Raw genomic sequence first — 14,613 nt, forward strand, 5'->3', positions numbered from 1 at the left:
ATCTTATTACTGAAATTATTCATAAAATATCAAGATTATATCTTTATTTAACGTTTTATTGGCATGGTCATTAGAAATATATTTAGTGAAAGATTACATCAAAAAACGTGAAGAGTCTTCTGCCACACAACACACTTGGTTTCGCACTAGACAATGAAGAGAAAAATAACCATTCATCCCTGTAAGGTTTGATATGGGAGAGGATTTTTCTTCTCTTATGCATCATGTATGGCGTCATAATGTCGTTACTAAGACATCATAATAAATGTATCGCCTGAAGATGACAGTTAGACCTGAAAACATTAGCAGAATACTTTTGTCGTGTTGACTTTATTCTTTTCAAATATCTTGTCGATACACAAAGCATCTTTAAGTTACATCTATGTTAACATTACAACAAGTTTAATTTCTATACGTTCATCTTCATTGTTTCATACTAAGTATTTAAATGGAGAACTTCTACTAGAGTACTAGCCTGATGCCTGTACAAAGTTTTGAGTACTAGGTAATTGCCTTAACTGGTATAATATAACTTGTCTGAAAAAACACTTAACTGTGTGATTTGGCCTATCTGTTTCCATGGTAACAGAAAAGGTATATAAATGGATAAATTCTCCATAGCAAAATATGCTACTAGCTTAATAGTGAAAAAAGTTATGAGCAATTACCTAGAACAGTTTCAGATAATTGAAATTTGTGATAAGGGTTTTCTGTTTCCATAGTAACAGAAAAAAAACTATGACACTAACCTAATATATAAAGAAAGTTTTGTGGAGTTGAGTGGAATGGTTTCAAAGTTAACATTAGTTTTGTGTTTTTGACTGTTTCCATGGTAACAGAAATTATGAAGAAATTAAATGTTGTCAATAGCAAAAGGCACAACTAAGGCACTAATTTAATATATGCAGAAAGTTTTGTGATGTTGAGTTGAACAGTTTTGCAGTTATAGCCCGGAGAAGGCCTCGGATGGAAAGTTTTGTGATGTTGAGTTGAACGGTTTTGCAGTTATAGCCCGGAGAAGGCCTCAGACGGACAGTTGGAGATGTAGTTGTGCGTATTTTGACATGTGACCTACAAAAATTACAAAAAGCACTTTTGTGGTGCACCTTTTAAAACTGTATATGTGAGGATATTGACCCAAATAAATACACGAGGTGCGCCCTGAATCACTTTTGTCGATACGCAGAAAAAAAAATACACCACGTCAATATGTGGAACAAATATTAAAATATATCACATGCACGAGTAATGCTTCCAATAAATGATAACTGACATTTTTTCCAACACAATATATTTTGATACTTTATATGTCTCATGATATAGTTTTCATGTGTCTTTGTTAAAAATATGGTGGATTATGGACAGGTCATTTTAGACTTCACAAACAGTTTGCAACAGCTGATGCTCACAATTAGGTACAAGTCATCCCAAACATCACGGATGAATCACCTCATATATTGCCAACCAGATGATTCACAGATATAACCACCGCCAACTTCCTGAATACAACAAAGTTTAAGCCCAAAATTACTGAAAAGTCATCTAGACGTCATGGATGAATCACTTCAGATATTGATAAACCGTACAAACCTCCTCGGATATTTCTGACTGTGAACTTCCTGAATACAACAGTGGTTGAAGCCCACAATTATGGACAAGTCTTCCAAGAATTTACGTATTAGGCTCAATATTGCTGAATGGACAAAAACACCTCAGATATTACTGTTATCATCATCATACAATATCACAGTCATCAAACATATAAATGAAGAAGTAAACTGGTTTTTGTAAAGAGTCAGTTTTTTAATCATGGTACAAAGAAAAAAACACTTAGTTTGAAGTTTCAATAATACAAAACAGGTTCAGAGTGTGATTATAAAGGTCAAATTACCTCATGAACATGCATAAACAAAGGCATTCTTACATAATTGTAAATTCAAATGTTTAACATAAACAAGAGACCCATGGGCCAAAGGTCATCTGACTACAAAACCTTACCCACGGTCAGATGATCTAAAAATGACAAAAATATAAAACTTACTTTTCCAGATCTGGACACCATAAAAGAATTTCAAAAAAGGTAGAGCTATTTGGTAGCAACCTAACCCATATATTAAATCTTCCAATTCTTCAAATCAAAATTTCAACACTGCATGATAGTGTCTTGACAAAAGAAAAGACCCAATGGTCTTAACAGTCACTTGAATTCCATGAACATTGTGTTGTGTTACATATATCACATAAAACATCTTGTTAACATAGTTAAATGTCATCCTATATTATGGATTCTAATAGAGTTTAAATCAAAGATAAAAAATCTTTATAAGTTTCCAACTTAATACTCCTTCCCAATGGAAAATGCAAGGATCATGAAATTCATAATTTGGGTTAAAGCATCTCAAAACCCTTCCATCTATGAAAAGTATTTGATTCTTCCATATCTGAGTGTTGAGGAGATTTTCGAAAATTTGATTCAATTCAACACCGCCCAAGTTCCCTAAATCGGAGACGTAATTCATTCATTTGGTATATCAATAATCATGATAATATCTACTAAATTTCATGAAAATTGGCTCAGGGGATTTCAAAAAGTAAATCATGTAAAATGTTTTACAATAGGTATGCAAAATGCAAGAAATTCTTTTCAACGTTTTACTATCTAGTATGAAATGCTGTTTAATTAAAGTAATAACTACCCTGCCAATGTTTTATAAACAGGAGGCCCACAGGCCTTAACAGTCATCTGAATATATAGACCTATATATGAAAAAGGACAAATAAGCCTGAAATAAACCACTCAACTACTCTACAGCTTACAAAGTAGATATTGTTGGTCATAAAAAACATTTTCTACAAATTTAAAATCATATTCTTTATACATGCTACTACACAAATGCCATTATTCCGAACCTATTGCTTATTGAAAAAAAATTAAGATCTCAACTCACTTAACCCAAGATATTTTGAATATAGGTCAAGGTCAACAATTTGAACAAAACAATGGTTCTTCATCAACTTACATTGAAAAACCAATATCAACAGCCTGGACGTTTTTGTTATTGACTAGAAGTCATTCAAAGATTTTAAGAAATTTGACCCCTGTGACCTTTAAAATATGAAAATATAAATAACATGAACATAATTGGTAACTCTACATTCCAGCATACTACAGGCCGGTTATCAGAACTTTGGGCTTTTTGTATATTGAGAAGAAATCATTTACATATTTTTAAACATTTTTCTCTGTGACCTTGAAAATTGGTCAAGGTAATTCATTTTATCAAGCATGCTACAGGCCCAATATCAGCACTCTATGTCTTTTGTTTACTAAGAAGTTGTTTAAAAGATTTTGACATATTTGACGCTTGTGACCTTGAAAGTAGGTGAAGGTCAATAATATAAACAACCTTGGTATTCCTTTGTCTCATTTGGCTACAAGCCTAATTTCAGCACCCTGGGCCTTTGCTTATTAAGAAAAAGTTATTTGAAACCATGACATATTTGACACCTATGACCTTGAAAGTGGATCAAGGTCATTCATATTAACAAACTTGGTAGCTCTTTATTCCATTCTGCTACCGGCCCTTGGCCTTTTGGTTATTGAGAAGTTATTTAATTGTAAAGCTTACTCATGGCAGACGGTGGACAACGACCGACGAAACATGATGGCTATAGGTCATCCTGACCCTTCTGTTCAGATGACTTAAAAACTTTCGACAATACAAACACAGAAAAATCACATGGCTCAAAATGGCACCTACAATGTCATGTGATGTTGTATCGTGTAAATCCTCATATTCATCCAGTTCAGCAGATGATGACTCCTGGATAAGGTCTGTAATAAAGAAATCTTATATCTATATATAATAACAGCCACATCAGTCATTCCATTTCTACTATGTTGTTTTAAACCAATATTGTTCAGATAGTCATTTACAGTTCTTTAGCAATGTGAACATATGTAAAAGATACTGGGGCTAGGTCATGACGGTAAGAAGCAATTACTAAGCCTGGTGAAAACAAAATAGTGTTTTAAGGTTATTCAGAAAAGAGGATGGTGGTCCAAGAAAGAATCAGTCATCATTAGAACTGATGTACTTTTCATTACTAAAATATTTCAATTGACACTTTTAGTATAGTAGTAATGATTCTCTGGTGTGTCAGAGCAGCAAACAATACTAGGACTCAAGATTGATGTACAGATTAAAAAAAGTTTTTGAAATATTCTTTGGATTAGTAAAAAATTTTATTTATAAGTTGAATTGAAGCACCATAAATCTGATCCATAGGAAACAAACCTATTTGGATGTCTTGAAGGGATTTGTCTGGAAACTCTCCCACACGGTCTTGTAGTTTCTGAGACATCATCATCAGTGCACCTTTAGCATAACAATGATGCACATATTTATGCCAAGTTTCATAGCAACTGACAATTGGTTTTTGCGAGAAGATGTTACAGGTTGATAATTATAGTGGAACAAGAGGCCTAGCAGCCTTGACAGTCACCTGAGATAAGCAATATTGAATATAAAGGTTAAAGGATAGTTATCAAGTGTCATGAAACAGAAATTGTGACAATGAATATAGACAGTGTCAATACATGCATTCCATCTAAACTGTCATCCTATACTGATAATTCTTATAAAGTTATTTCCAGTGGGAAATTACCAATGTTATGCTCAAAAACACTATTTTTCTATGAAAACTAGAGTAAAGTCTAAAAAAATATTCCTCCCCAGGGATATATGCAGACTCATTTTAGTAATTAAAGCACCTTAATATGTTTCCATTCATGAAGAGCATTTGATTCTACCATATCTGGGTCTTGAGCAGAAGATTTTTGAAATTTATGTCAATTATGGGCATACCATCAAGCTGTCACCATTCACTCATAATTCTGACCAAGTCTGAAATATTTCCAATAGGTTTTAAACAAATTATGCTCAAAATCGAGTTTTCCTATATAAGCTATAATAAACTTTAACACCTCCCCACGGGGATATGCGAGACCCTGGGGCCATGAAATTCATAATTTTGGTAACGCTTCCATTCATGATGAGTATTTGGTTCTACAATATCTGAGTCTTGAGAAGAAGATTTTTGAAATCTAAGTCAATTTGACACATTTTGACCCCGTCCCTCAGGCCAAGGTAGTACAGGTAAATTTCATAATGTTTGCTAAGTGAGAATGGACCAGCAGAGACTACTAGTTCTGCGATGGACAGCTGGTAGAGAAGAGTTTGCAAGCTCACTGTAAAAAACCTACGTTAGTGTATTCAATATCGTTCTCTTTTTATCTAAATGCCCCCTCCACGTCTGGATATTTCCAATTTCCAAACCACTCCTTAGGGGAACTCGATTACAAATAAGATATATACTTGTTACATAATAATATCGTTGGTTGCAATGCAATGAAACTTACTTGTATGTACTGACCTGTCGACCTTCCTTGGTGACTATTTCACGCTTACGTTGAATACGGCCCTCTTCCAAGTCCTCGCGCTTCGAAGACTCCGTCATGTTTTTTTTTTTTTTGTCTGTGATCACGTGATTTAGAAAAGGGGAGATAATCCATGCGAATAACAACTATTTCGCGACATGTTTTGGTTTCCAGATGACAACTTCACACATGATTGATGAGTTTGCTTGAATTGATTGATTGACAGGTTGTCCGTCTTCGTGACTCCTCCCGTGTCCGGCTGTCGTCTCACCGACGAACGTCAGTGTTCTGTCGACTGTTGGTTGGTTGACAGGTTTTCCGTCTCCGTGACTCCTCCCGTGTGCGGGTATCGTCTCACCCACGAGCGTCAGTGTTCTGGCGACTGTTGGTTGGTTGACAGGTTGTCCGTCTCCGTGACTCCTCCCGTGTCCGGGTATCGTCTCACCCACGAGCGTCAGTGTTCTGGCGACGTGCACGCTTGAAACGTCATACAATGTTAGCTTATTAGTTTAAATATATTTTATTTGCCAAAATTTGACAACAACGGATTGGGCACAAGTTATTTCAACATTATCAACGCCCTCTCCGATTAACATTTATATAAATCTTAAGGTGATGGCATAACGGACACAACAGAATCATAATAACTGACGAACTTCTATATACAATGCTGTAAATGTGACTGTGGTTTGGGGTCGAAAGGTTGACTGCGAAGGTCACTGTTGCTAAAAATAAACTTTTATCATTTTTGGTTTCCAGATGAAAATTTCAGAGAGGATCGACGGACTTGTTTGAAACTTCATACGATGTTTAGCTTAGGTCACATACTACAAAAGACATTTATCACCAGTTTTAGGATCCTGCATCAAAGATGCAGAAAGCAAAGTCTGTCAGAATAACACCAGTAGTCAACTGACCAATATTCGAGGTCACTGTGTCAAAAGGTCAAGGTCAAATTCTTCATCTTTTTATGTGTATACTGACAATGTAACAAATGGTTACGTCTACCCTAAAAGGGTAGACACAAAGCCGGGTCCTTTCGGATATGTCATTGTTTTGGTTTGTTTTCCAGCTAATCACTGAATAGAATTAGGGATGACAAACTTGATTAGAACTTCATACAGTATTAATCACAAGGGAGTGCATATAAAGTTCTAAAATCTTCATTGCTATCAAGATCTATGTTGCTTAGAAAATTCAATTAACGGAAGGGGACGAGTGTTGCACGCAACACTAACTGTAAGCTTGTTTTTTTTCTAGATTTTATAAGAATTTGACAACTTTCATGATACGTGAAACATTACAAATAGAAAACATACCTTTCATCTAAGTTATACCAGATTTCTGTGATAATGTTCAGGTATGTATTTGTGACGTGTTTCTTTTACCAATTCATTCAACATCTGTAAAGGCAGGGACATATAATACAGATCTGTATTATACCACAGACATGATATATACGTCTCTGATTATACGTCCCTGGTAAAGGTAATGGTACTCGTCACCTACACACAGCATACAAAGTAACATTTCTACTCTCTCGAGGCACACCTGTTCATCGACCTGTTTCAGAATTTTAGATTATTGGATTTTCTAAATCTACACAATATTCTCGTTTCTTCCGCATATAACTTTACCAAATAAGGCTTTAAATCCAATCTACTTTTAAAAAGTTAATCATTTAGTGAGATTTGTCCACGAGAAGAAGCCCTTTATACCATTAAAAATGGTCAATAAATCTTTGTCTAAGGGATCTTGGCGCCCATCATTGTTTGATCTTTATTTGTTCTTTGAAAGTTGGAACTTTTCTTTTCCGTTCTTTTCTCTTCTCTGTTTTCTGCTCTTAATGATAAGACATTTGAACATTCCTTTGCAGAAATTGCAATGATAATCTTTACCTGCCGATTAAAAAATGGCTGTCTGGATTCCACTATGTTTCTTCTCATCAGTCCCAAAATCAAAATTGCACAAGGCGAGACCAAATGGGACATACGTATGAAATTTGAAAGATATCCATTCAGTACTTCTTAAGAAATAGTGATAACAAATATTGTTGACGGACGGTCGGACAGAGCCCAAATTATTATCTATTTGACAGCTGGCTACATGTAAAGTTTTACAATGTGTGTATTTGATATATTGAATGTTTGAATGTGTATTCCCAATACTTTCTCTATTCAGTAGAGTCGTGTCTAAATGAAACATGCATTGCCGCGTCAGAGTCTCTATGCATGTGTGTGTAGACGTACGTGTACTACATAACTTACACACATAGGTGGCGCTTCGAAACATCCGTTTCCAAATTAAACGAAGCGAATGCCGCGGGATAAGTGCACGGTCATTGAATTACAGACAGGTATGTACGCTTTTGCCAGGATGAAAAAAAACATACTGACCACTATGTCCATCCAAATGTATTTCAATAACATTGTCAATCAATTTAACCACGAACTTTGGGTTTACACCAGCATATTTATATTTTATATATTTTATGTGTGTCCCGTCGCACCGGCCGACTCCAATTTATTACTTTCGTTTTAGATACCCATGTTTTGTGTAGATGACAGCGCTTGAAAAATACTTTATTTTTGCATCAACAGAAATAATATTATCACCTTTGTACATGGTTTTGCGTTTGTTATTGAAAATCCAATAGTTACCTTGATTATTTCCACCTGTACACTGATGTATCAACATGTCCTGTCATGTCAGAAGTCAACAGGTTTTAACTTACCCTGGTCAGAGATGAAGGGATAGTTGGAAAAAAAATAACACTGACACTGATGTTGTTGTTCTTCAGTTGCAAGTTCGTACGAAATTTACATCTGATTAATTTTGTGCTGGTTGAATGATTTTTGTTTATAAGGTGACCGAGACACTGCTGTAGGTGTATCGTCGCTAATTACCATACATATACCGGTAAATTTACACTGCAATGTGTAAACATTACTATTGGTAGCTTACACAGTTTACACATGTGCGTTTCTGTGTATATGAAGACTTACAAGTAGTGCATTCCGCACACTACATTAAGTGACACATTGTGACATATCAGATATTGTTTATATGTACTTTCACTTTCATGATGTTTTGTGTAACTAAGCAACAATCCTAATGAAATGAGCTATATATATCACAACTTCAATGTATTATTCTGATTGATTTTTCAAATGCAGTGAAAAATTTAGCTACATTGTACCACGGTACAGTGTACATTGTTTAGTTGGTCACATTAGTGTGTAAGTCTCAGAACATCTGATTTCCCAATGAGTAACTAATAAATGAACATGCTGATGAGCTAGCCACTGAAGTGTCAAACCTTCAGGAAGAATGATGGCCTTAAAAAGATCAGCTAAATGATTGTTAAATAGGCCTACAGCATATGTTATCAATTACAAAGCATATACCGTAGTCCGTACTTCAAGGATTTTTCCCCTCCGCTGATATATCAGGTGTACCAATGTTGTCATTTCATATATTCAGGATTGTAGTACCCAGAACAGGAATTTAGGTGAAATTTTTTTTTCCTCTTTATGGCAGTTTAGTTGCTACACTTTATATGCAGTACACAACCAAGATCGAAATAATATACTTGAGTTAAAGGCTCCTAATCAATATCTGAAGTTCAAATAACAAGTTATGGGCATAGTTTAAACTTCAAAACTACCTTAAAATGTAAGGTCAGGTACTCGCTTGCAACCTTGTCTCTTGCTGTCTTACTTGGCACAGACAAGTAAAGCCCCTTTACACATTTATGGTATGACAAGCTACATATTTCTACATGCTGTCCTATCTTATCAGGAAGCCAGGAAATCCCATTAAATCCAGTTTCAAATAAAGTTTAAAAAAAAACTTGAAATCTATTATTCAGGGATTGGTTTTTGAGACCTCCTGGACGATGTTTTTGGTGTGGAAAAATGGATGGAATGGCCCACATAGTTTGTTGTGTGTTTCTTTTCGTTAATTACATAACACTTTATGGTGATGGTTAGTAATATTTTGTGTCGTTGGCATTTGTGCCGTTGTCCGCATAAAGGTTTTTTCCTGAGTTCACTTTAGTTTATCAAGCTCAAACTTCATACAATGCTTCCTTACAATAAGTGTTTGCTTGGGATTGCTTTTCAGGTCTGAAGGTAAAAGGTCAAGGCCACTGTTACTATAAATATATTTTTTGCATTAACTTAAATTCCATTTGGCCGATTAACCTCAAACTTCATACAATGCTTTCTTACCTAAAGTGCTTCCTTGGGATTGTTTTGAGATTTTCAGGTGAAAGATCAATGACAGTGTTACTGTATATAGGATAGGCCTGTTTGAGATTGCTTGTCATGAGGATTTTCCCTGTTCCTGCTGGAGCAAATCAGTATTTTTTTTTTAAATTCTTATTCTGATCATAAATGTTATATACAGATCTGTCCTTGGGATTCAGTTTTCTTTGATACTGTACATCTAAATGTAAATATAATGAACATCTATGACTATTGTGTCATAAAACTCATCCCCAGAAACCTTGCTGTGTAGGCAGCACATCTACTTATGTGGAATTCTCGTATAAATTATTAGAAATAAACTTGTTTGTTTACAACAAACAAAATTGCTTATCTAAACAGTTATTCATATTTTCAATGAAATATTTAAGTAAATAAGAAAATAATATTGTAGAAATAATGCACTTGCTAAGAATATATAAGCTGGAAACAGCCAAAATAGATGGGGTAGGTGTATTCTGACAATGGCAGTATGGGTACAGGATGAAACGGGTTACTATTCATGATGTGAAAGTTATGCAGTAGGTTATGTTTGATGGTTCTTAAGAGTTATGCCTCTTTAAGAATGTCTGGAAATAGAAGTTTGTTAAACAAAAGGCTGCTTATAGCCAGTTTCTTAGCTGCTTTTAGGCACCTTAAAACACATAGTTAGCAGCTTAACTATGTCCTGCGCTTACTATCATTTCATGATTTTGAAGTTTTGGCCAAAATCTGCTGGTGGAAAGCAAGGGCACATTCTTGATGATAAGGGATCAGGGGATGTTTTAGGTAGCTGGTGGACAGGATTTACAAATCCAATACACCCCAACATTGGTGCATGAAGTGGGTACTAATGATATTTGTTTAAGACCTTGACAAAGCCCAATACTGGCTGGCACCCATTAAATGACTTTATACAAGCTGTGCACAGGTATTATATACAGTGTATTGAGGACACTTGAATTTTTATTCTCTTCTGATAAGTATCAGACTTTAAACATTCAAATGGTGTGTACACATAGGCTGTTTATTGTGAAAGAAAAATGATTTCCTTACAGTACATTCTTTTATGCCTTCTGGCTGCATAATTTGGTTAAAAGGTTTGACAGACCCAAGTACTGAAAAGGATCATTGCATGTCCAGTGAACATGTTTCAAGGATGGATTTTGTGGAAAAATAAACTTGATCATAAACACACATGAAATGTGCTGCACATAAATTATTCATCAATGCATGGTGATATTCTGATGATAATGACGTACAATATTGATGGTGACTGGATTCCCAATATCTAGAATATTGTTTCCTACGTTTTCTCCATCAATATTTTAAACATTGCTTTTCACGTGTCCACTCCAGAATTAGAAAAGAGAAAACCCACAACTGTTAATCTATCTGATCTCTAGGACAGAAAAAAAAACACAACTGTCCTTTAGGACAGAAAGAATTCACAACTGTCAGTTTGTCTGATCTTTAGGACAGAGAAAACCCACAACTGTCATTTAGAATAGAGAAAACCTTCAACTGTCCTTTAGGACAGAGAAAACCCACAAATATCAGTCAGTCTCAACCTTAGGGGAAAAAAATCACAACTTTTTTTAGGACAGAGAAAACCTACAAACATCGGTTGATCTGACCTGTAAGTGTGGTTGACCCTGCGGATTCCTTGCATGTGACCCTTCTTTGCCTATTTCCCTTTAGAGTTCTTTCCTATATCCATTTCCTGCCTTTGCCCCAAACCCTGAACCCTCTCCCCTCCATTCCATTCTGAACCCTCTCCCCTCCATTCCACTCTATACTGTTTAATTCCTTGTCAGGTTAATGATAAAGGAGGTCTGGCTGAGAAAGTGTTGGAATGATTAGGATACACAGTATGACTTGTCAGTGCCGGTAATGAACACATTGTCGCCTCATGTTCCAGGCTGATCTGATTTGTGTGTGTATATTGTGTGAATTACAAGGACTGTGACCTATACTATTGAGAAATTAAGAGGATGCTTGAATAGAAAGAATATTCACTCTTAGGTAAATCATTTTGTCTGATGTCTGTCTCTCCTTGTTAATTAACTTATAACATACTTATGATATTAGAATTTAATTATGTACTCACATTTTATGTTAATATCATTGTGTGTATACTAACAAGACAACATGTAAATTTTTCTGGGTGTTATCACGAGAGAATTTACATTACTTGCATGATATTGAGACTGGTTACGTGTGTGTCTCTCTTTCCTGTGAAGCTATCGGAATTATGAGGCTCAATCTTATTAAATATTGTAGAGGAATCTGTCTCTTTCCCTGGAATCTGTCTCTGCATCTGGGTTCTGTCTCGGTCCCTTTAGTTGTCTCTGCATCTGGGATCTGTCTCTGCCCCAGGAATCTGTCTCTGCCCCTTGGGGTGTCTCTGCATCTGGGTTCTGTCTCTTCCCCTGGGATCTGTCTCTGCCCCAGGAATCTGTCTCTGCCCCTTGGGGTGTCTCTGCATCTGGGTTCTGTCTCTTCCCCTGGGTTCTGTCTCTTCCCCTGGGATCTGTCTCTGCCCCAGGAATCTGTCTCTGTCCCTTTAGTTGTCTCTGCATCTGGGTTCTTTCTCTGTCCCTTTGGTTGTCTCTTCCCCTGGGGTCTGGGTTCTGTCTCTTCCCCAGGGATCTGTCTCTTCCCCTGGGATCTGTCTCTTCCCCTGGGTTCTATCTCTGTTCCTTTAATTGTCTCTTCCCCTGGGGTCTGGGTTCTGTCTCTTCCCCTGGGATCTGTCTCTGCCCCAGGAATCTTTGACTGTCCCTTAAGTTGTCTGTGCATCTGGGTTCTATCTCTGTCCCTTTAGTTGTCTCTTCCCCCGGGGGTCTGGGTTCTGTCTCTACCCCAGGGATCTGCCTCTGTTCCTTTGGTTGTCTTTGCCCCTGGGGTCTGGGTTCTGTCTCTTCCCCTGGGATCTGTCTCTTCCCCTGGGTTCTGTCTCTGCCCCAGGAATCTGTCTCTGCCCCTTGGGGTGTCTCTGCATCTGGGTTCTGTCTCTTCCCCTGGGATCTGTCTCTGCCCAAGGAATCTTTGACTGTCCCTTTAGTTGTCTGTGCATCTGGGTTCTTTCTCTGTCCCTTTGGTTGTCTCTTCCCCTGGGGTCTGGGTTCTGTCTCTTCCCCAGGGATCTGTCTCTTCCCCTGGGATCTGTCTCTTCCCCTGGGTTCTATCTCTGTTCCTTTAGTTGTCTCTTCCCTTGGGGTCTGGGTTCTGTCTCTTCCCCTGGGATCTGTCTCTGCCCCAGGGACTGTCCCTTAAGTTGTCTGTCTTCCCCTGTCCCTTTCTGTCTCTTCCCCTGGGTTCTGTCTCTACCCCAGGGATCTGCCTCTGTTCCTTTGGTTGTCTTTGCCTCTGGGGTCTGGGTTCTGTCTCTTCCCCTGGGATCTGTCTCTTCCCCAGGGATCTGTCTCTTCCCCTGGGATCTGTCTCTTCCCCTGGGATCTGTCTCTCCCCCTGGGATCTGTCTCTTCCCCTGGGATCTGTCTCTCCCCCAGGGATTTGTCTCTTCCCCTGGGATCTTTCTCTTCCCTTGGGATCTTTCTCTGTTCCTTTGGTTGTCTTTGCCACTGTACTTCCTGTATCATTGTTGAGAAACTGATACAATTTCTAGCCTTTAACCATATATGGTTGTTGAGACCATTATGTAATCACCGTGGATGTATAGGCAAATCAATGTATCCTGTTTGAATTGCCCTTCTGGGAATCAAACCCTGGATGCCTTAGTGAAAGGTGAGTGCGTCACCACTGCGTTACTCAACCATCCATAAACAAAACGGAAACATTATTTAACGTTTATTTGTAAATTGAGATATTTTTAAAAGCTAGGGAAGTAAGCACTTTATGATTTTGTTCGTGGAGATTCAGTATGGAAGAAAACTGGAGATATGTTTTCCTTGAACAACTGGTTGCTGGAACTTTTATCACAGCACAGAATGAGAACTTCTATCCTGTTGATTGGATTAAAAATGTTTTGACCTTCAAAATATCTTTCCAGACTTTCAAGTGAGAAAAAAAAAGATAATAAAAGATGTGAAGTAATACAAATAAATCTAACAAACATATACATTTATGGTTTAAAATGCATATTGTCAAAAACTTGATGAAAAAACATTTTTAACCGATCAAATTAAGAGCCCACCCGATTCCCTGATTTCAGTTAATTGATTTGAAACCTTGTCACATTCAGTAAATGAGAACAGTTTCCTACATGGAAGGTTGCCGAAAGGTAAAAATTTGGCATAAAATATATGATAATTGTATTTCGAAATCTCCAAACTTCATAACAACTAAATTATTTGGATGTATTTGTGATATTCTTTTGAATGGTTTAGGAATAGGGTTTTAAAGTACCTGTAAAATAATTTATAAACAATTTGAGTGAAGTTATGAAACAAGCAATTGAAAACGATATATACCATATCTATATCCGTGATCAAATTGTGCCTGCTTTTAGGCAGTGTTTATTTCATATTATACTCATACAAAACAAAGCCAATATTAGAAATTATTTATAGATGTTTGATTTTCACTGATTAATAAAAAAGGAATTATTCTTAAGAGCAGATGATGGGTAAAGGGAACTTCGTATAATGATTTCTGATTTTGTAGAGTATGTTTCAACAGAAAAGGTGTGCCAACTTTTAAACATATTTGAAACTCTTTGGAAGCTCAGTAAAATGTCCTGGATGACAGCCAATTTATCGACTATTCATTCATTTCAGTTATTTAAGCAAGCCAACTAGTGATACTTTGTACGTAAACACTCCAAACCTGAAGTTCCTGTGATATCTAATTTATAGGCAAGGTGTATACACCCCAATCTTAAATTGGCAAAGGAGATGTTGCCATACCTAGGGAATCCAGTTAATGTACCTACTCCTCATACAGAGCTAAAACGTGATAGTG

General features: G+C 36.7%; 1 protein-coding gene across 1 annotated transcript; it reads right to left on the reverse strand.

Annotated features, from left to right (window-relative positions):
* Nucleotides 1–12,377: 12,377 nt before the first annotated feature.
* LOC132563611 (basic salivary proline-rich protein 1-like) lies at nt 12,378–13,292 on the reverse strand. The gene is made up of 2 exons (XM_060228352.1): nt 13,058–13,292; nt 12,378–12,943 (listed from the first exon to the last, which is right to left on the reverse strand). Exons 1-2 carry the CDS (start codon nt 13,290–13,292, stop codon nt 12,378–12,380), a joined length of 801 nt encoding a protein of 266 aa, XP_060084335.1.
* Between the last annotated feature and the right edge of the window lie 1,321 nt (nt 13,293–14,613).

Source organism: Ylistrum balloti, unplaced genomic scaffold (genome assembly GCF_031769215.1).
Source record: "Ylistrum balloti isolate Yb309-2 unplaced genomic scaffold, AGI_CSIRO_Ybal_v1 Utg371796, whole genome shotgun sequence".
NCBI classification, from domain to species: domain Eukaryota; kingdom Metazoa; phylum Mollusca; class Bivalvia; order Pectinida; family Pectinidae; genus Ylistrum; species Ylistrum balloti.

Coding starts and splice junctions, on each gene's coding strand:
- LOC132563611 (XM_060228352.1), bottom strand. CDS start 13,292: ATGATACAGGAAGTACAGTGGCAAAGACAACCAAAGGAACAGAGAAAG. Junction 12,944..13,057: donor ACAGAACCCAGACCCCAGAG/GCAAAGACAACC, acceptor TCCCTGGGGCAG/AGACAGATCCCAGGGGAAGA.